This window comes from Tasmannia lanceolata, unplaced genomic scaffold, assembly GCF_043159265.1.
Source record: "Tasmannia lanceolata isolate RefF3 unplaced genomic scaffold, GAP_Taslan_0.1 ptg000048l, whole genome shotgun sequence".
In the NCBI taxonomy this organism is placed as follows: Eukaryota; Viridiplantae; Streptophyta; class Magnoliopsida; order Canellales; family Winteraceae; genus Tasmannia; species Tasmannia lanceolata.
Genome location: NW_027518725.1, coordinates 4,963,718 through 4,984,963, shown reverse-complemented (window position 1 = coordinate 4,984,963; position 21,246 = coordinate 4,963,718). Strand labels below are relative to the sequence as shown.

The 21,246-nt window shown below is 38.1% G+C and overlaps 1 protein-coding gene and 1 pseudogene across 1 annotated transcript; one reads left to right on the top strand and one right to left on the bottom strand.

The window, feature by feature from the left end:
- LOC143864489 (5S ribosomal RNA) lies at positions 1–119 on the bottom strand (annotated as a pseudogene).
- Positions 120–337: 218 nt separating this feature from the next.
- LOC143864255 (Prolyl oligopeptidase family protein) lies at positions 338–17,911 on the top strand. Its single transcript, XM_077375160.1, has 11 exons — positions 338–823; positions 1,550–1,833; positions 1,929–2,123; positions 6,714–7,060; positions 10,090–10,381; positions 14,150–14,308; positions 14,755–15,120; positions 15,635–15,700; positions 16,145–16,193; positions 16,272–16,395; positions 17,592–17,911. Exons 1-11 carry the CDS (start codon positions 403–405, stop codon positions 17,671–17,673), a joined length of 2,385 nt encoding a protein of 794 aa, XP_077231275.1. The 5' UTR covers positions 338–402; the 3' UTR covers positions 17,674–17,911.
- Positions 17,912–21,246: the final 3,335 nt, after the last annotated feature.

Here is a 21,246-nt window from a genome sequence, read left to right as displayed (position 1 = left end):
GGGGTGTAACACGAGGACTTCCCAGTAGGTTACCGATCCTAGTACTACTCTCACCCAAGCAAGTTTAACTTCGGAGTTCTGATGGGATCCAAGGCATTTGTGCTGGTATTGCTAGTAAACCAAGGGAAATTATACGAGCAGCACAGCCATATGTTGATATCTTCACAAACCATATCGTCTTTTACTCTTTAAAGAGCATGCTCTTACAAGCCAATTAAAGAAGAAATGACCGCTGGGTTTGTGCAAATATCAAAATACGGCTGTGCTGATAACATTTCCAAAGCAAAGAAGAAGATTTTTTTTTTCTTCTCTGAGAACTCCATCCAAATAAAACCTATCCTTCAATAATACTTAAGACGTATGACTGTATGAGGTATTGAGGTGCATGACATCCAATGTGTAATGTGGACCCCACTTAGCCGCACCCTGTTCTGCTCAAGTTTCTTGCTAAACTCTCCAGCCCTCCATTTTTCCGTCCCGGCATCGAATCCCCCGCCTTCCGGAATAGTATTGTTATTATATAAAAAAACTAAAACAAACAATCGAGGGGTCTTCATGGTCCGTTTCGCCTCCCTCTCTTTCCTCCCTCTCTTTCTCAGTCTCACCACCAAAATCCACATTCCCTTCTTCTCCTCGAACTCCCATTCTTTGTCTGTAAAAGCCATGGAACCTCCCATGGCAAAGAAGGTGAAGCACGAGATGGAGTTGTTCGGAGACGTCAGGAACGACGACTATTATTGGCTTCGCGATGATTCCCGCACCAATCCAGATGTTCTTTCCTACCTCAAACACGAAAATTCCTACACAGATTTCGTAATGGCAGGTACAACAATCTTAGTCTTAGGGTTTTTATTCTCCATCATCCCTTTTGATCCTCAATGTATGTGTTTTATTGCCCATGATTTGACACTTCTTTTCATGGCGGAAGTTCGATCTAGGGTTTTTGGAGTTTGTTGATGAATGAATGGGGTAATTCGATTAGGATTTTGTTATTTCTCTCTTGAATTACTTTCTTTCCACTTAAGATTTGTTTTAATTTTACCCGTCTGGTAACTGCTATGTTAGTTTCACTGTCTGGTAACAAAAATAGTCAGTGATGCAAATTCAATTAGACAAAAGGCCATTCATTGATGGAACGGGTAGGATCTTCCGATTGGTAAATAATTCATGGTGGGGCCTGCAACTTGTCCAGTTCCACTGACCAGTGTAAAGGTGAAGAAATTTGCCAGGTCCTGTGAGACACCTGCTCTTCTCCATTGCTAGTTTTCATCTTAGAATTCAGCACTAGTTTGTGTTTTTTTTTTCATCTTAAAGAGGAAGTTGTTTTGCATTTTCCCATGCATTTCGCAATGCCATCTAGATACTGTGGAATGGCTTGTTTGCTGGCATTCAAAACTATATCTTTTGGGTGCTCATTTCTTGTTATCTGTCCTTCAAACTCAACACTGAACTTCTCCAAAAAAGAACAAAATATTGAATGTTTTGATTTATTGTCTCGTTTATTGATCTGAGATTGTGAGAGTGTTAATTGTATGGAACTATCTTATAGGGACTAAAAACCTTGAAGATGAGCTTTATAAGGAAATAAGAGGAAGAATCAAAGAAGATGACATATCTGCACCCGTACGGAAAGGGTCTTATTACTACTATGAAAGGACTTTGAAGGGGAAGGAGTATGTTCAGCACTGTAGACGTCTTATCTCCAATGTCGGCTCTCCTCCATCCGTTTATGATACTATGCCAACAGGACCTGAAGCTCCCGAAGAGCATGTTATCCTTGATGAGAATATTAAGGCTCAGGAGCATGAGTATTATAGGATTGACACTTTCAAAGTACTGCGCTTTTCATTTATTTCCTTCAATCCAGGCTTCAACCATGTTCTTTTCCTTTATACTGTATTTTATTCCTACCATTCTGCTTTTTTCAGGTCAGTCCAAATAATAAGCTGGTTGCTTATGCAGAAGATACTAAAGGAAATGAAATATACACTGTTTATGTCATTGATGCTGAGACGCGAGCTCCAGTTGGGAAGCCTCTACAAAATTTAACAGGATACCTTGAGTGGGCTGGTGACGAGACTCTAGTTTACATTACTATGGATGAGATCCTTCGGCCAGATAAGGTTAGTTGTCCTGGAACTAACTGCTATGCAATGGATTGAAGTGTAAGACAGTTTATGTTTATCAAATGGCATCTGTTTACATGGTCCAAAGTCAGTTTATTTTTGTTATATGGCATCGGCATTCGTTCTTCTGTTTACAAGGTCTAACTTTTTTTTTTGTTGAGAAAGACAACAGAAAATATTTTTAAAGAAGAAGAACTATATCTCTCGCTCTAATCAGCTCCTTAATCTTGTTGATGAACCACGCCAACCTCCAAGGCCCAACAATCATACCCTTTGCCCAAGAAATCACATTGACCGAGTCACTGTCCACCTCAAGCTTGCCCTTTGGTGGGCATTGTCTTTTTTTTTTTTTTTTGTAGCCATCCAGCAGCTAGTGAATTCTATTGGGCATCGGCATTCTTTCTTCTGTTTACAAGGTCTAACTTTTTTTATTTTGAGAAAGACAACAAAAAATATTATTAAAGAAGAAGAACTATATCTCTCGCTCTAATCAGCTCCATAATATTGTCGATGAACCACGCCAACCTCCAAGGTCCAACAATCATACCCTTTGCCCAACAAATCACATTGACCGAATCACTGTCCACCTCAACCTTGCCCTTTGCTGGGTATTGTCTTTTTTTCTTTTTTTTGGTAGCCATCCGGCAGTTAGTGAATTCTATTGTTTGTTTCCTAGTTTAACTAGGATTAAATCGCAAACAATGAGAAGACTTACTTGAGCCGGTTCTTTCATCTATAAATATAGATGAATAAATGAGAAACAAAACACGACACTTAGCATGAGAGAATTGGGGGCAAGGTTTTCTTTTTGAGGGTGAGAGAGAAAAGTGGGTTCGAGAGAGTGGTTTTTCCACGGTGATGAGAGGTAAGGTTTATGGTTTTGTGAGTTTTTTTATGAGTATCCGTTTTTCTGATCTCGATTATTTTTCTTCGTAATCCTTACAATTTCTTTAGTGGGAATCTGTTCTCGTCCCCTGGACGTAAGCTTTTTTGCTGAACCACGTAAATCTTCGTGTTATCTTTGTATTTGTGTGTGAGTGCTATTTTCATTGTTATTTTGCGCATGATCAAATCGGATTGCGCACGTTGGATTTCTACACCCTCTATTTGACACATAAAGCTGACTAGTATCATGGGCCCATGCTATGCATGGGTGTAAAATGTGGGGCATGGGTGTAAAATTTGGGACGCATCCGATCAAAACATGAGGTACAAAATGATTGGAGCCATCCAAATGAAAAATTGAGTCTGTCACATAATTTCAATGACTGGCATTTTCATGCAATAATCCACAAGTCAAATGTATTTAGGACAATTTTGAAGAACCACCAGAATATTTCAACAGGAAAACATAGAACTCGAGTCTGCTATGTTATGTTTACGGTGCAATCAAACACCCAATATTTTTCAAGAAAACTAATAAAAATTTTGGATTAATGTCCTTGAGTATTTATGAACTTCGTTATACATTGAGATTCTCCTGTACATATTATACACATTATTATTTCTAAAAGTGCAGGTATTATCATATGACTAAAGTAGTAGCAGATAAAAAATGTGTAACACATCATACATAAGGTAATAAGGTAATAAACATTTCTGATGCGCTCTATTAACTATAACCCATCTGTCTAATTTTTTTAGGCAGTTCACATTGGCGGTTGGAGTCCAACATGTGTTAGTGAATTACCATGACAGTACGTTTTTCATGTGTCATAGAGCAAGTATACCGGTGTTTAATTATAAGTTAAATGAAATCTGAAAATTTAAAATTGGAAAATGAAAGAAATAATATGCAGAAAGGCAGCAGAAATATAGCCCTCAGGTGTGCTCTTTCGAAGTCAATATGAATTGATCACCGGCTTACGAGGCACTGGGCAGCAGCGGGAAGCGGCCATAGTGATGGCGAGAAGCGGCTGGAATCATCACCTTTATTCACATAGTTTCAGGGCTCCCCCTTTGTCCCTATAGTGGGAAGAGACCAACCAAACAATGTTCCATCTGCTCTCTCCTCCTCCTGCTGGAAAGGTTTCAACCAGTCCTTCTCCACTACAACTTTGATCAGCTAGCATTGCCCATTCACTTCCTTCTCCAATGCCTTTGGGACATGAGCCAAACCCTTCAGGTCAATTTTCATCTTTACATACTTAGAGTTGACGTGCTCCCCATTTTTGACTTAGGATCGACCTCCACTGCCCTCTCTAAGCTTTGACTTTAACCTTAGAAAGTCTAAAGTCCCCAGGCATGGAATGGGATTCAGTAGAATGGAACCTACTTCACCAATGTCCTACCATGCAACTCTGGCATCTAAGGTTTCAACCAGTCCTCCTCCACTACAACTTTGATCAGATAGCATTGCCCATTCACTTCCTTCTCCAATGCCTTCGGGACATGAGCCAAATCCTTCAGGTCAATTTTCATCTTTACATACTTAGAGTCGACGTGCTCCCCATTTCCGACTTAGGATCGACCTACACTGCCCTCTCTAAGCTTTGACTTTAACCTCAGGAAATCTAAAGCCCCCAGGCATGGAATGGAATTCAATAGAATCAAACCTACTTCACCAATGGCCTACCATGCAACTCTGGCATCTAAGTAACCCACAAAATTTGTTCATGTCTTCTTTCTCCTTTCTTCTTATAGCTTCTACTACATCCCCCTTCGCTTGGAAAATAGGGAAGAATTCTTGTTCTATGATTTTAATATCCACCAGTCAACTTTCTCAACTTGCATCCATCACCTCTGACTAGACATCGACGAAGGAGCAGTCTTCTAGCTTTAGTGGTGTAGAAAACTCGAGATATACCTTCTTGAAACTCGAATAAGGATCAACCACGATTTGCAGCAAATGAAAATAAAGTGAAAAACACAATCACACAATACAAAAGACAAGAATTGCGTGATTCGACAGTGTGTCTACGCCCACGGGTGAAGATTTTCACTATTTCGGTCTAGGGCTACAAACTCTCCTTCGTGGCGAACAGAACACTAAGAAAAACTTGCCACCCGTAACCCTAAAATGTGATTTATATATCAGCGCCACTACATACAGAAAATTACCGAAATACCCTTTAGTGCAAACCTATAAAGTAAAAATTCCTTTCGGGGCGCTGCCCTGGAAACCTCAGCAAGGGCACACTACCCCTTGCACCCCAACTCGACCCGCGTGTGCATTGCGCACAATAGTCCGTCAAGATTCCTGTACAATGGCAGAATACAAGAAACCTGCACAACATGTGGTGCCTTCCCCCATCACTAACTTACTCAAAACAGGTTAAGAGAGACACTACCACCCTGTGACCAGCCTTCCCCAAATGGTCTCTCCTTCTCACTAGCCGCTCTGGCTTAAGATTCATGGCGAAGGGGATTCTCCGACCTGTTGCTGCTAGAAAAATCATCTCGACCCTTAATAGGTGCATTGTCCTCTTCCGATCCTCTTTAGACGGGGAATTCTGCCTGCAAAATTTTTTCCTCTGAGAATTCATGTACTAGTACATGATGCATTCCCAATCTAGTTTGCCAATCAGTCTTGGTTCCTCAATTATGTCCAATCTCTTTCTCTTACTTTATTTCCAGACTGTCCAACCTTTCTTGGCCTCAACCTCACCTTAGTTGTCTTTATGAGCCACAGTCGTGACGAAGTTGCAGTAACCACAGACCTAGACACCTTCTCTCCACCCTTTCGTCTCCATCTCGTTTACTATCAAGAGTTTTATTTATAGGGTCTGACAATTTCTTAAATATAAAAGTGCTTTGGTTACCTGTGCCTGTGCCTGTGCGAATTTCCTGTTCCCTGTATAATGAGTGATTTCGTAACAACCCCTTCTATGGTTTCAATTCATTATGGGCACTCCACGTTTAACTATGTTTCATGGAAATATTTTTCCTTAGCGATCTTATGCAACCTTATTTTATTTTAAAAAAAGAAATTATGAAACCCTATTTATCATTCTATCTTTAGTAATATGCAACTTGACGGACTCTTTTGCCATCCCGAATGCTAGTTTGCTTCCCTTAAAATAAGTGATAGTTGGAAATTTGGAGAGGCCCCAATCCATAACTCATCGAACACCCTTGCAAGCCACTAAAGAAATTCGATGCTCTAAACAGCCACTGAATGACAAAGAGGGAATCTCATCCAGCGGCAAGTGACAGGCTCTGAGTGTCGAAATTTAGGCATCATAGACTGCATCTAAGACCCATAACATGCACATGAAACAACTTTGTCTCAAGGTGTCAACGATTGAACCAGCATTTGGTACATGTCCTCCTTATCAGCACTGTGCAAGATGACCAAGGTTCCCATCAAAATTATGCTCGATAAAACTTCAAGATAACTGTGGTTGTAGTCATCTTTCATGTTATTAATCTAATTCACTGCCACTCAATTTAATGGCTTTATATAATATTACTTGATATGAGTTGTGGTTCTTGTTTTTGAATTACAATAATATGCTACTTTAAACAATAAAATCTATTAATTTGGACAATCTATTTTAATATTATTTCAGTAAATAAACTCCTTTGCACATTTTAGGCTGATTTGGATGACAACTTACTTTCTTCTTTCTGGTTATCTTTTTATAGGTATGGTCACACAAGTTGGGATCTGATCAGTCGAGTGATCATTGTCTCTATCATGAAAAGGATGACACATTCTCACTTGATCTTCAAGCTTCTGAAAGCAAGAAATATTTGTTCATTGGATCTGAAAGTAAAAACACACGGTTTATCTTCTACTTGGATGTTTCTAACCAACATGATGGGCTTATGGTTTTGACACCTCGCATAAATGACATTGCCACATCTGCCAGTCATCGTGGAAATCATTTCTTTATACAGAAGAGAAGCGATGAGTTTTTCAATTCAGAATTACTTGTTTGCCCTTTGGACAATATATCTGCTACAACAGTTCTGCTTCCACACAGGGAACGGTAATTATTGAAATTTCATTTATTTATGTAAGATATTTGCCTTTGATTTTAGAATGTCTATACTCTAGAGTACTTCTCTCTCTTTTTATGATAAATAAATATTTTCTTGTCAATAGGCTGTATGAAAAGGAAGTTCCACACCCAAACTCTCCTTCCTTTCTCCTCTTTTCTTCTCCTCTTGTCTTGTTCTCTTCCCCTTTTCTCTCAAGCTTCAACTTTTACTTACACTTATGGTATTTTAGTAATTATGTTTTTTTAGTCTTTTCCTGTGTTTATCAAGGGCAAACTTGTCCTCTTTGTTTATCCTTGTAAACCCTTTATTATATGCGTTGTGAGTGGGGATTTTTATACACGACATTCACACCCAAACTTCTCCTTCTCTTGTTCACGACATTCATGCCCAAACTCTTCTCCTTCTCTTTTCTTCTCCTCTTCTCTTCTTCTCTTCCCCTCTTCTCTCGAGCTTCAACCTCGACTTTCACTTGGCATCAAAGCCAAGTTTACCTTCTTTCTTTGTTTTAAACGAAAGTGAGATGCTTATGTCAGCATCTTGCAGGGATGACACCAACCACATTGAAGGTTTGAAGGGCATCTGATGTGTGTGGAAGAACCATAAAGATTTGAAGGTTTCAGTGAAAAGTGGACTGATTTCAAGAAATTTGCATTTTCATATGCAGATCTGTGTTTTTGGGGTGCAAATTCTCTCCTATTTGGTCTTTTTTTACGTTATTTACCTCCCATTGCAAGTTATTTGTAATCCAAAATCATTTGAATGGATTCCGGCGATTTTATCTCTCCATTTTTGCAAACCATGAATGCAAAATTTCCCTCTATTTATTGGCTATGAACCAGTTTAGGCTCTGTGATCTTGCTAATGTTGATTTGAGGCTAAACAATTCCTTGCTTTTGTCTTTTTTTCATCTGCTTTGTGCTTATATCTTTTTAGTTCATACATACGATTGTTCTAGAGAGTGATATCATCTTCCTTACCTAGACAATTATCATTGGGTTCTCATGGGCTTAATTTTCCTTTATTGGAATTTGGAACTGAGAAGCAGACGCATTGTAATTTGGTCTGCCGTTTTTTTGTAACTGAGAAGCAGACGCATGGTTTGGTGAAGTTTTGGAAGCATGCGCCGTAGGAAAACAGAATGCAGAGCCCTCAACCACCACAATCTTACGTTTTTCTCGGATGGGCCCCACACATAGAGTCCGTAGCTTGAGCTTGGACACGTGCAATTGCCACGATGGGTAATCCATCTATAGGTTAGAAATGGATAGATGCAGATCCTGCCTTTTACTATTCTTTGCTTCCATTTTACTTTTACCTTTCCTGTTCCTCTCATTCAGGAATTTTCTAATTCATTCGATTCTCAGGGATAAAGAGGCCAAATCTCTGCCAACTTCCAAATCCCACATGATGCCTCAAAAATTGATTTGGGAATTTGAATTCTTTCCAGCCAAGTATCAAGTATTAGCGCCACTCAACGGCCTATCTGTTTTGCCCGTACCGCCTTCACGAAGCTTCTCCTTTCTCCATGTTACTCAGACCGAGATGACCCAATCTTGAATTAGGTCATTTTGTCGAGAAAAGTTGCTTTGCGATTCCTTTTAACTGCAGATCCTGACCTAGAATAGTTGAATTTTGACTATTAATCTTAGGTGAAGGCAAGGAGGACAACATCCCTCAGGCTCTCTAGTTTTGATAAGTAGTTGAGCTTCTTGAAGATTTCCAGTGATGGATTCTGAGCAATCGATTTCCACTGTTTCTCTAATGGAGTTACTGTTCAACTTGAAGGTATCTTCTTCTCACGCATGTAGAGGAACCTCTTGAACCCTAAACCAAACAAGGGAAGGGGCTGGAGGTCTAACTGGGCATTATCTCCGGATCCAGAGAAAAGTGGAGGGAAAATGGCTGGATCTAAGAACTGATAAAAAGGTCTTCTGGGTGGGGAGCTGTAGGAGAACTTAATATTTATCTAGGGTATAAATCACCATTTTGCTCCATACCCACAGGTGACATGACTCGAGGCAATAAAACATCACGAAAGGGCTTCCTTGTGTTTGGGATTCCATATGAATCATATTATGCTAAGCTTCGATTTTTCTTGTGGACCACAAACCCTTTCCCCGTAATCTCCGAGTTCGTATTGGATTAATATGTTGCTGCCCTTTCTATTTTTCTCCCTCAATGCGATTTCATTACGGACCATTTAGATTTCTGTCTATCATTCTCTCGGTCCGAAGTGGCTTTTGTATTTTTGAAAAATTGATCCGACACATCATCTTCCCGATGTCTTCTTTGCTCAATTTTGATTCCTCGAATGCCATTTTATATTCTCTTTTCGATCTCCTTGGCCCTCATGCTCTAATTAACGGACATGCTTGCAGTCATTAACGGAATCTAGTTAGTGGATCCACCCCTTATTGATTTCCTAGTGGTGGAGGTAGACTTGCTTAACATCATCCGTAGGGTGAAGGATGGGAAATGATTTCTTTAGCACTTTGCAGATGCTATCGAGTAGGTATTGGATACTGTATTGGGACATGCAATCTCTTTATAGCATTTTCTTCGCTCTGGCAATGCGAGGTGGATTATCCGGTTGGAAGTGGGGTGGAGAGATGCATCGGCGGTATTTAACCACCTTCCCTAATAAGTGGTTATATTATTTCTGTTTGTTTTTTGAATGCGGTCCTTTACCATCCCGGTCTAGTTGTTTCCCTTGGTTTTTCTCTATCAATAAAGCTTCACCATTAAATAATGCTAGAGATACTTTATATACTTGGAAGTTATTCATGGTACGTTCTTGCACACTTTTCATGTGTGTACTTGTGAAGCAAGATCTGAAAGTTGCCTTATCATAAAGCTTAATTGTGAGATTGTTTTTCTTGAGCCTTTTTAGGTGTTTCTGTATGTCTCTCCATGTTATCTAGAAATAGATGATCTACATTTAATTTACTATATTACAGAATTTTATGATGAGTGTGTGTATTTCAAGGACTAAGTTTAACAAATATTCTTTGTCCAGTGTAAAAATACAGGACATACAACTTTTCATGGATCATCTGGTTGTATATGAGCGAGAAAATGGTCTCCCTAAAGTAACTATTTATACCCTTCCAGCTGTGGGGCAACCGGTTGAAAGTCTTCAAGGTGGTCGTACTGTTGATTTTATTGATCCTATATACTCAGTAGACTCTGAAGAGTCAGAGTTTTCATCAAGCATTTTACGGTTTTCCTACAGCTCAATGAGAACTCCTCCTTCTGTATACGACTATGATATGAATGGTGGCATTTCTGTTTTGAAGAAGATCCAGACGGTATGTTACTTGTTAGACTTGTTTCAATTTATGCTTGTAAATCATCCCTGATTTCTTCCAATTGAAAAAAAAAAATCATCCTGGATTTCTTATGTATCTTTATGATATTTTATTTGGTCCTTATAAGCTTGCCATTTTCTTCTCTCACTTTCATTATGTTTCAAGTTTATTGTTCAATGGATTTTATGGGTACAGTACAGGTTTTTATTTATGCAATTTTTTCTACATTACATGATTTGCATGTGACAAACTCCATTAATTTTTGAACTGTTGGGTTTTTATCCATGCTTGAAAGTTATGCTACTTCCTCTTACTGTTTCTTTCCATTAAAACTTTATTATGTTTATGGAAGGCATGGTACCTGTAATTGTAGGCATGTCACCTTGAATCTCCATACATGGAGTGTTAAATTGCAAAAATGTGTCCGACAATGACATTTACCTTGGCTCTTCTTGGACTTAAAGCATGGTCACATCCCATGCACAGATTGTTCCATGGTAAAAACTTCAGTTATTCTTTATTATTATCGGGTGTAAATGGATATTCGAAAATTCGATTACCGTCCGCATCCGAATCTGTTTAAAGCGAATATTATCCGGATCCGTTTCAAGCGGATATTATCCGAATCCGTTTATGAGATATCCAGCTCTAAGCGGATGCGAATCTGGTAAATGGTATATCCGATCCGTTTAACATCCGAATCCGAGAAGTAAATTCTTTTTATTTATTATTAATAATATCATTAATATATATTTTTAGTAATGATACACGTGAATTTTCTGTTTAGAAAAAAAAACAAAAGTCTTTTGGGTAGGAAATGAAGTAATTTCTCATTTTAAGGGCATTCTTGGAGTTTGACATGGCGTCTTTATGAAGCAACAAATGTGGGCTGTAGGATGAAAGAGACAAATGGGTGGTGGTGATTGAAAGAAGATGTCATAGTTTCTAGAGAATTCTAAAGCAAAAAGGCCATCTAGGTCATTGATGGTAAATGGATGGCTCAGATCAATTTCCCAACTTATGGTTATATAAAAACCCAAAATGCAATTAAAAGAGGGGACTTCTAAGGTTTACAAAGAGAAGCAAGAGAGAGGAGAAAGGAGGAGGCTGAGACACCATCTTCGGCATTCCTTGGTGCCTCCAACCCACCAAAATCCACCGCCGCCCCTCTCCACCTTCTCACAGCCACCTCCATCACCGTCAGTCACCTCATTCTTTAACCCAATCCCCATATCCATCCTCATTTCTCTTCATCTTCCACTATCAGCACTCCCACTTCCCCTGTTCAAAATAGCCCAAACCCATTCCATCATATACAAAAAAAAAAAAAACCCCAAAGACCACTACCAACACCATGATCCATCCCCATCGCCTCTCTCTTTGCCTTTGTTTTAAAAGGAAGAAGAGGATCTCATATATTTTAGTTTGAGAGTTAATTTTGTGAAGAGAAAGTAGAGGTCTGGTTTTAGGGTTTGGAAAATTCATTCGAGGGGTAAGAAGGAGAAGAAAGATAAAGTGCTGGAATAAATTTTTTGAATTTACCGGATAAACGGATACGGATAATATCCGAATTCGAATAATATCCAGCGGATACGAATTCGGTAATAGATATTAAATATCCGTCAAATTCGAATCCGAATTTGGATAGTCTATACTGTAATCGAATTCGGATATAGCCATATCCGATTCGAATTTGATCCGTTTACACCCCTCTTGAATATTACCTCTTTAATATTTCAAGGTTCATAGATTACTATGCAAGTTTGTAATTGCACGTTGATGTCTTCTATATATCAAAACCCAATTGCATATGCTGATCCTTGTCTATATTTTTTATTGTTATGAGCTTGTTTCTAGGCGTTCAACTCGGGTCGGGTTGAGGGCTTGGGCAACCTGACCCAAGTGAAAGCCGACATTTTTTATCAATTTTTTTTTGTAAGCTTTAAAACTCGGTTTGGGTCGGGTTGAACTCAGGTCGGGTTCGGGTTGGAAAAAAGGATTCCTCGGGTCGGGTTTGGGTTGAGTAAATTGTTCCTCAGGTCAGGTTCTGGTGGCTTCAAACCCGACCCAACCTGATCCGAGTTGCACCCTTAGCTGTTTCTGTCTGAAAATTCTTTTACCCATTTTGTCTTTGCCTAAAATTACTGCTTGTTGAATAAAGAATCTTAGAACTTATCGTTTCTGCGGCTCCAAGAGCTATGTCTGTAGCATGTTTTTTTCCTCCTGTAAAATGGTGTCTTCTAAACTCAATTGTTCATCCTGTAATAGTTAAAGGATTCTTCACTTGATCTTTCGTTGTTTTAGTTTTATGTTTACGTTATGTTCATCTCCAATTTTTTCCCCTCGACCAACATATGCGTTAGTGTATGTGCTTGAAACAGAAGGCACTTGTCAATACTTGGTGAAAAGTCAACTGAATGTGGAAATATCACTTTCTATTTCGTGATGTTCCTCGTTGTTGACTCACAGAGTATATTTACTTATGTAGGCAATTTTTGCACTCTCAGAACACAAGCACTACTTGGATGCTTGTGATCATGTTCTAGATAAAGAAGTTAGATATATTTTGTGGGAAAGGTGGGAGACTAAAATGTCAATGTTTTGGTGATGTTTTTGAGGATAAAAGTTTATTGTCTAATAAAATGTAGACAAGTTGTGGCCTTCTTGTGGATGATTTGGTGACTGGAGCCCATTGAGCTTTTTGGTTTGGAAATCTTCAATCTTTCATGTTTATGCTCTTCTTAATGTGTCTAATTCAGTTAGATTTTGAAATCCACTTGGTCTTGATTGTGGATTTGAAGCTTTGCTTGGCAATAGAAGTTAGGTTTAACAAGTTTTCCTTTTTTATATGGCTATTTCCCGTAATCAGGATTCTTTATTATCACAATTACAAACAGTTGTTATAAACACTATGCTTATAAGGGCTATTCTTTTCTCATCCTTGTTGTCTGTCACAATAAGCCCTGGTGCATTATTTATGCTATTAAGGTTGATTGAGTCTCTCATTGGCCACCCTGAATGGATTTATTTTTAGCATGCATGCAAGGTGAAGTGAAGACAGCCCTCTCTGTCATTGCTTTCTCAAGCCACTGAAGTAACCAAATATATTGCATGTCTAGTGAGTAATTTTTGGAAAGAGTCGGTCTGAAATCAAGTACATCTGTTGGCAGTGATCTTATAATTTCGACTTCCTTTTTTTCTTTCATACGTTTAGGCCACGTTTGGATACCTCATGTTTTTGTATTTGGATTTGGATTTTAGTTTTGGATACAAAATACATCAATCATCTTCGTGCTCATGTTGTACGAGAGAGGGAGGGAGGGACATCTTGCTGTTGCTGCAGCATGGTCGAGGAGCAGCGAGGGTGAAGGTAATTGCCAATGTGAGAAATCCAAATCTAAATCTTGTGGTCATCCAAATGTGACCTTAAGCCCTTAAATCACTTCATACTTCCACACGAAGTCAATTTATGTAGTTGTTGTGTATCTTTGAATTATGGGTGGCTCAACGAGTATTTGAAACAGATTTAGAACCTTTGCTCGTGTATGTAGAAATCATGCGCCACGATCCACATCCACTACCATTTTCATTGGTTTACACATCTATCTTGGAGCAGACTACTCTATTCTACTTCTGAACCATTATCTTCTGTATTCTTTTTCGTTTCTTTTTTCCTGTTATATGTAATCTCTAGAATTATCTATATAATTAAAATTTATAGAGCATGTTTTAGTATATTAATTGTGATATTTCAACTACTTGGCTCAGGTATTAGGAGGTTTTGACACATTAAATTATGTGACTGAAAGGAAATGGGCCATTGCTTCAGATGGAACTCATATACCTATTTCAATTGTTTATCAAAAGAATCTCGTGAAGCTTGATGGATCTGATCCAGTCCTACTGTATGGCTATGGTTCATATGAGGTACTTTGTGATTTTGTGGATTTGCATGTTAATATTAATGGTCACTGCTGTAGATGAATTTTTCAATGCACTGTTTAAACTTCTAAATGTCTGAGCACTTCATAGCCCTTAGAATAGAATGGATGGTTTTCTTCTTTCCCAAACTTAAGTATGGTAGTTTCTATCTCATGTACATATGTTGTCTATGGGCTGGGCTGCCCACCTGCACCAAAGGCAATTATAGATGCAATAACAAGACTTCCTCTGAGTACATCTCATTTCTTGGTGAAGTTTGGCACATCTTAAGCTACCCTTCATTCGCGAATAAAAATAAAAATAAACACTTCGCATCATCTTGTTGGAATGTTGGTCTCTTTTTATTTGTTTCTTACGCATTCGGATCCACGCATTGTATTTTTGTCTTGGTTTCTGACTTGGTTTAAACTAACTTGTTCTACTCCTGACAGGTATGCATAGATCCCAGTTTCAGTTCATCAAGGTTGTCTTTGATAGACCGGGGTTTTATTTTTGCAATAGCTCATGTTCGTGGAGGAGGTGAAATGGGGAGGAAGTGGTATGAAAATGGGAAGCTGTTAAAGAAAAGGAACACCTTTACGGACTTTATTGCTTGTGCAGAGTATTTGATTGAGAATAAGTACTGTTCAAAAGAAAAGTTATGCATTAATGGAAGGAGTGCGGGTGGCTTGCTTATTGGTGCTGTTTTGAACATGCGACCTGATTTGTTTAAGGCAGTTGTAGCTGGAGTTCCGTTTGTAGATGTGGTGACCACAATGCTTGATCCAACCATCCCATTGACTACTTCTGAATGGGAGGTCATTACATTTGCCATATTGCTCTTTATTTATATCCATTTTAAACAGATACCACATGTCTCAAGTTTTAAAATTTCTAAGCTTGGTGATAGTGCCAATTCAAAACTTTGGTCAATCTTTTTTTTCTTTTTTAACATAAAAAAGCTTATGTTAGAGCCTAGTTTGTTTATTTTTTAAGACGTGGAAGTTTTTTTTTTCTTTTTTTGGACTTCTCCAGAGTACTTGGTTGAACTTCGAAGGGCTTTTAGAAAGCCAAGTTTTGTTTTTAATTTTATTTGAATCATACAGTTGCGTTGAATCAACTTGTCTTTTTTTACCAGTACTTGACCAGGTTATTAAAAGTAAAATACTGCTTAATATCCTATTTCAAAAAAAAAATACTGCTTAATATCAATCGGAACATTGTAATCTGTTTTCAAATGATATGCTGTACAATATATATTACTAAACATCCAATTTTGCAGTTAATTATATCTGTGCATTTTGGCTAATTTTTATCAAGTGCTTTGTGCAGGAATGGGGTGACCCCCGAAAGGAAGAGTTCTATTTCTATATGAAATCCTACTCCCCCGTTGATAATGTGAGTTCAAACTAGATGGAGCTGTACTGTTTCCTTTTCCTTATATTAGTCTCTGGACTTAATATGACGGCATGCTTTTGACATGCCCTTGTTTCTCATGACTCTTGATTTGTTTGGCGTCTTACATGATATTAATTTATGATACTATTTATCCACCTACAACTTGTGGAATGTATATGTGGGTTGCATCTGAATAACATATAACATAAAATTGTACTACATTAATTTTAACATTTCTTTAACATTTTCCTTTCAATGTTTGTTATGCATTTGTGAGTGTAGTATAAATGAGATATTGCGTGCTAGAATCAGCCCTATTCGTCACCTTTTTAATGTAATATAAATGAACATGATAAGTTAATGTAAATGTACATGACAAGTGTTGTTCTTTCTTTGTTTTCCGATTATACTCTATGGATTAACCTTCTCTCGGCTGTTTTTCAGGTTAAATCGCAAAATTACCCGAGCATTCTCATCACTGCTGGATTAAATGGTATGTTACTAGAGATTGGGTGATGTTGATGCTTCCATTTCTAAAATATTCACCTATATTCTGCATATATTGCAACAGATCCCCGTGTTTTGTATTCGGAGCCTGCAAAGTTTGTCTCAAAATTGAGGGAAATGAAGACAGATACCAATGTCTTGTTGTTCAAATGCGAAATGGGTGCTGGTCATTTCTCTAAGTCAGGAAGGTAATATTTCTACTGGAAGTTTCATATTGGTTTTCATTACTGGATAGGAAGTTAATGAACAAGCCTTAGTGATCCAATGAATCTAAATTATAGCAGAAGCACTCACTGATTATGGTATTTTGTCTGGAAGTTGATCACCTCCCCAGTTTTATATGAAGCCCAACCATCTGTGCCGATGTGATAGTAATAAGAAGTGGGCTGCTGCTTGATTCCCCAACCTCATATTGGAAACTGATGGAGGGCTCATTATCCAATCATGATTGGACAGGGATAACAATCCAATAGTGATTTTTCACTTTTGATGATGTTGAAGGCTGATTGCGTCCCCAGTTCTATTTTAGAGCCCAAGCGTCTGTGCCAATGGATTGTTTCTATTTGCAATTTTCAGTTGCGACTTTTTTTTTCCGTCCTTTTGATCTTGGGTCTGTTTACCATTTCAAAAAGGAAAAAAAAACGATGGGTCCTTTTAAGAAATAATTTATTAAAATCAAGCAGAACCCATAAAATTAACCTTTTGTTTTATTTTTATATTTTTTCCTTTTGAACTTGGCCAACTTTGAGAACAAAACTGACTTGTTGACCTGCTGATGTTTTGAATAAAATTAGTTTACCAAAAGGTGCCGAGTATTTTTGAATTGATGCTTGGATCCCAGCAAAACAAATTGGCTGAATACATTCCATTCCTGATTTTTTATACATTGTGACTACCTTAATGTTTTCCAGTCACCAATTGTAACAAATCAGAACTAGCCACGCAAAGTAAAGTGACAAATGCACAAGAAAAATAAAAACCCAGAAATTTAAAAGCTGATTTCTGAGTCTTATGTGGGATTTTAACATTAGCAAGAAAGAAAAAATAAAAATAAAACCTCCTCCGGCCATCAAAGCACCTGGCAATTTGAAAGATTTGAATTGGAAGTGGCAACCAAAAAAGTTGTGGATTCTGTTCAACTATACCCCATGATCTTACTTTTTAACATATTAAACAAGCTGAAGAACTATTTTTGTTGTTCCGAGCTCCACATCTGGACATCTAGTGAGTATAGTAAAATGCTTGTCCAGTTTTAGTCAATTCATGGGTGTGAAATCTGTGAGTTTAGTCTTCTTGTTTTTTTTTTGTTGGTGGTATAAACATAGCAAGTAGTTTTGGTTCTTTTTCTTTCATGTAGTTGATCTCTATGTTTGGTTTGATGCAGATTTGAGAAGCTACAAGAAGATGCCTTCACTTATGCTTTCATGCTTAAGGCATTGGGCATGGTTCCGGCCATTAGCTCTTGATAAAACCAGGTGAGCATCTACAATGGCATCAGGTATGGTTCTGGCTCAGGAGAGCCTCTTCGAGGCGGCGGCAGATATATTAAAATTGTTTTGTCATAGGTGGATGTGCTGTGTATTGATTGATCCATCACTGAGTCAACTAGTTTGAGAATTTTTTGTGATAAATATCTAGAATGCTATTATTATCACTAGTGACCAGGAAAAATAGATTTGAAGCGTTAAGCAAAATTTGAGTTAAGTTTTGATATTTAATTTTGAAATTAAGTAGGTGTTGGTCATGACCATGGTTTTAAATTTCAACTGAAATTTCGAATTTCGCTGGGGACCGAAACCGAAATTTGGCTAAATTTCGAATGTCGGCCTTTTCAGAATTTCGAGAATTTCAGTCCGAAATTTTGAGAAAATGCAATTTTGTTTTTTTTTTAAAAGAAATGTTACAAAATTTCGGAATTTGGGTCCGAAATTTCGAAATGAATTAAATAAGCATTTTTAATTAGTACCCGGAATTTCAGGGGTCCAAAACTGGTACCGAAACCGAAATTTTAAACCATGGTCATGACTACTGATTTTTGCACTCCCTTATTTTGATAATGAGCCAAGCCCACCTGGTCTTTTATTATTTAATCAGCTGTCAAAAGCTATTACAATTCCCATGCTCTGTTTGGTTGCATTTTTTTGAGAAAAATAGCAGGGAATTTATTTCTACTGATTCGCTTAAGGGTGTTTGGTAGGGAATTTAGCGAAATTGGGGAGTTTGACCACCGGGGATGTCGGGCGCTTGTCGGTGACGTAGAATCCTCAAAATTCGCTCGATGAATTTCTCCAAATCGAAGAAAAAATGGGAGAAATTCTTGGGCAAATCTTATCTTTTGAGTTTTGTTAGGAAGTGGCAAATCTAGGCCAAACCAAACAACATCTTTTAGATTTCGATCTCCCTGTTGACTGATTTTCTTTTGATTTGCTTTTAATCTCCCTTTCACTTCGTCTTTTCCAAATCCTCCCAACATCTACCAGCAGCCAAACAGAGCTAAAAAGCTCTCAGTGGTGAGCTTCATCTGCAAATCCCCTTAAATGGCAAAAGCCCCTTCTTATTCACCTCTCTATTTTATTTTATTTTCGGTCTTATACATCGTTTTCTAGTTTTTTTACACCTGATGTGAGATCCGCTAAATAAAACTTTTTTCTTCTAGTCTTTCCATTTCTTTACATGGAGTGTGTGATTTATTGAATAAATCGGTTTTATACATTAGCCTTTTTGATCTTTTGAAAAAATGGGTTTATTAAAAATATGGATTTATTGTCGTTTTGATCTGTTGAAGAGAGGTTTTATATGGTGCGAGCACGTGAAGTCCAATATTTTTAAAAATAACCTGCAGTGTGCATTCGCCCCACTTGTACATGCTGGGGGTGTTTGAAAATATCATCTCCCTCGACATAATTGGACTTATTTTAAGCCAAAGATTAAGTGGATCCCACCCAATGAACCGTCTGATGTGGAACAAAAATTGATAGATTTGTGAAGGTTTTTACACGTCCAATTTTGCCTCCACAAATCGTAGGGTTGGGATGATCCTATAGAGCTGATTTTTTGGGCACACCCTATCTACGTGAGGGCCCATCAAATGAATGGTTTGCATCACCCAAACAATGTGGGGCCCACTGTATTTTAAGCCGTTGGTGTAGCTAAGTTAGCTACACGTATGTGTACGTGTAGCTAGGGGTGGACATGGTTCGGTTCGGTTTTGGGGTATTCCCAGAACCGAACCATATATAATCGGTTCCCTGAAATTGGAACCAGAACCGAACCATATATGTTTGGAACCGAACCGAACCAGAACCATATATAATCGGTTCAGTTCGGTTCGGTTCTGGGTTTACCCGACCTTCACCAAATCGACGGAATTTATTCACAACAGTTTCCCTCCTTGTGTTTGAATGTTTGGTTTTTTTTCTTGAGATAGAATAACTTTCTGTTTCCAGCCTATCATTGATGGGAAAAGCAGAGCACAAAAGTCTGTAATGAGCTGATGAATATGACTTTGTGGGGGCGTTATACATGAGATTTTTAAAACGCGCTTTTGATCGGTAGAATGCTATCTTTCACTTTTTTCTCATTTGTCATCAAGACATGGATTACATGATATTTGACTCTTGATCGAAAGGGGACGACGACTCTCACAATATTTTGCTATTTTTAAAAACCTTTCACTTTCTTCTTACACTTCCAAAAACTTTCAAGTTAATATTAAAAAGAAAAAGGAGATTTCACTTTCTCTTCCCACATCTTCTTAAAATATTAGGGCTTGTTTGCCAAACATTCTCATTCCCTGCAAGCCACGAACGGTAGAATGAAACTTGCTCAAACGAAATCCCTGTAGCTTTATAAAATCGAGTGAGTGGAATCAGTCCATTCACTTTATTTTTGGGGAAGTGCTTAGATTAAAAAACTTGTTTTTCAGTCTGATTAATCTCAGTCATTCACCAAATCCAAGTAAAAACAGGCATATTTAAGGGTTGAGGGTCGGTTCTCGGTTCCGGGATCCCAAACCCAGAACCGAACCGAATTTCCATCGGTTCCAAGATATTAGAACCAGAACCGAACCATATAAATATGGAACTGAACCGAACCGAACCATATGTGCCGGTTCGGTTCGGTTCCTCGGTTCGAACCGGAACCATGTCCACCCCTATGTGTAGCTACACTTCTCTCTCTCTCTCTCTCTCTCTCTCTCTCTCTTTATATATATATATATATATATATATATAAGTTATCTATACACTAGCTTAAAATACAGTGGGGTCACATTATTTAGGTGATCCAAACCATTCATTTTTAAGGCCCTCACATAGATAGGGTGTCCAAAAAAAAATCAGATCCATAGGATCATCCTAATCATTCGAACTGTGAGGGCAAAAAATGGACTAATTTGTGAAGGTTTAAAGACATCCATTTTACCTCCACAAATCGTAGGATTGGGATGATCCTATGGATCTGATTTTTTGTAGACACCCTATCTATGTGAGGGCCTTTAAAATGGATGGCTTGGATCACCCAAACAATGTGGGCCCCCACTATATTTTAAGCTAGTGTGTAGAGAACTCTCTACACATATGTGTAGGAACTGTTTTCTTATATATATATATATATATATATGAGAAAAGAGTTTCTAAGATGTCACCTCATATAGCTTATATGAGGTGGTGCTTAAAAACATAAGGGGCCCACTTTGTTTGGATGATCCAAAGCATTCATTTGATACGCCCTCACATAGATAAGGTGTGCCCAAAAAATCAACTTCATAGGATCATCCTAACCCTTCCATTTGTGGATGTTGAAATGGATGGGTATAAACCTCCATAAATCTGCCAATTTTTAACCTCCATAAATGAAAGGGTTAGGATGATCCTATGGACCTGATTTTTTGTAGGCACCATATCCATCTAAAGGCCTTTCAAATGAGTGGTTTGGATCACCCCAAAAATGTGGGCCCTTTATGTTTTGTGAGCGCCACCTCATATAAGCTATATGAGGTGATACCTTAGGAACTCTATTCTCTCTCTCTCTCTCTCCAT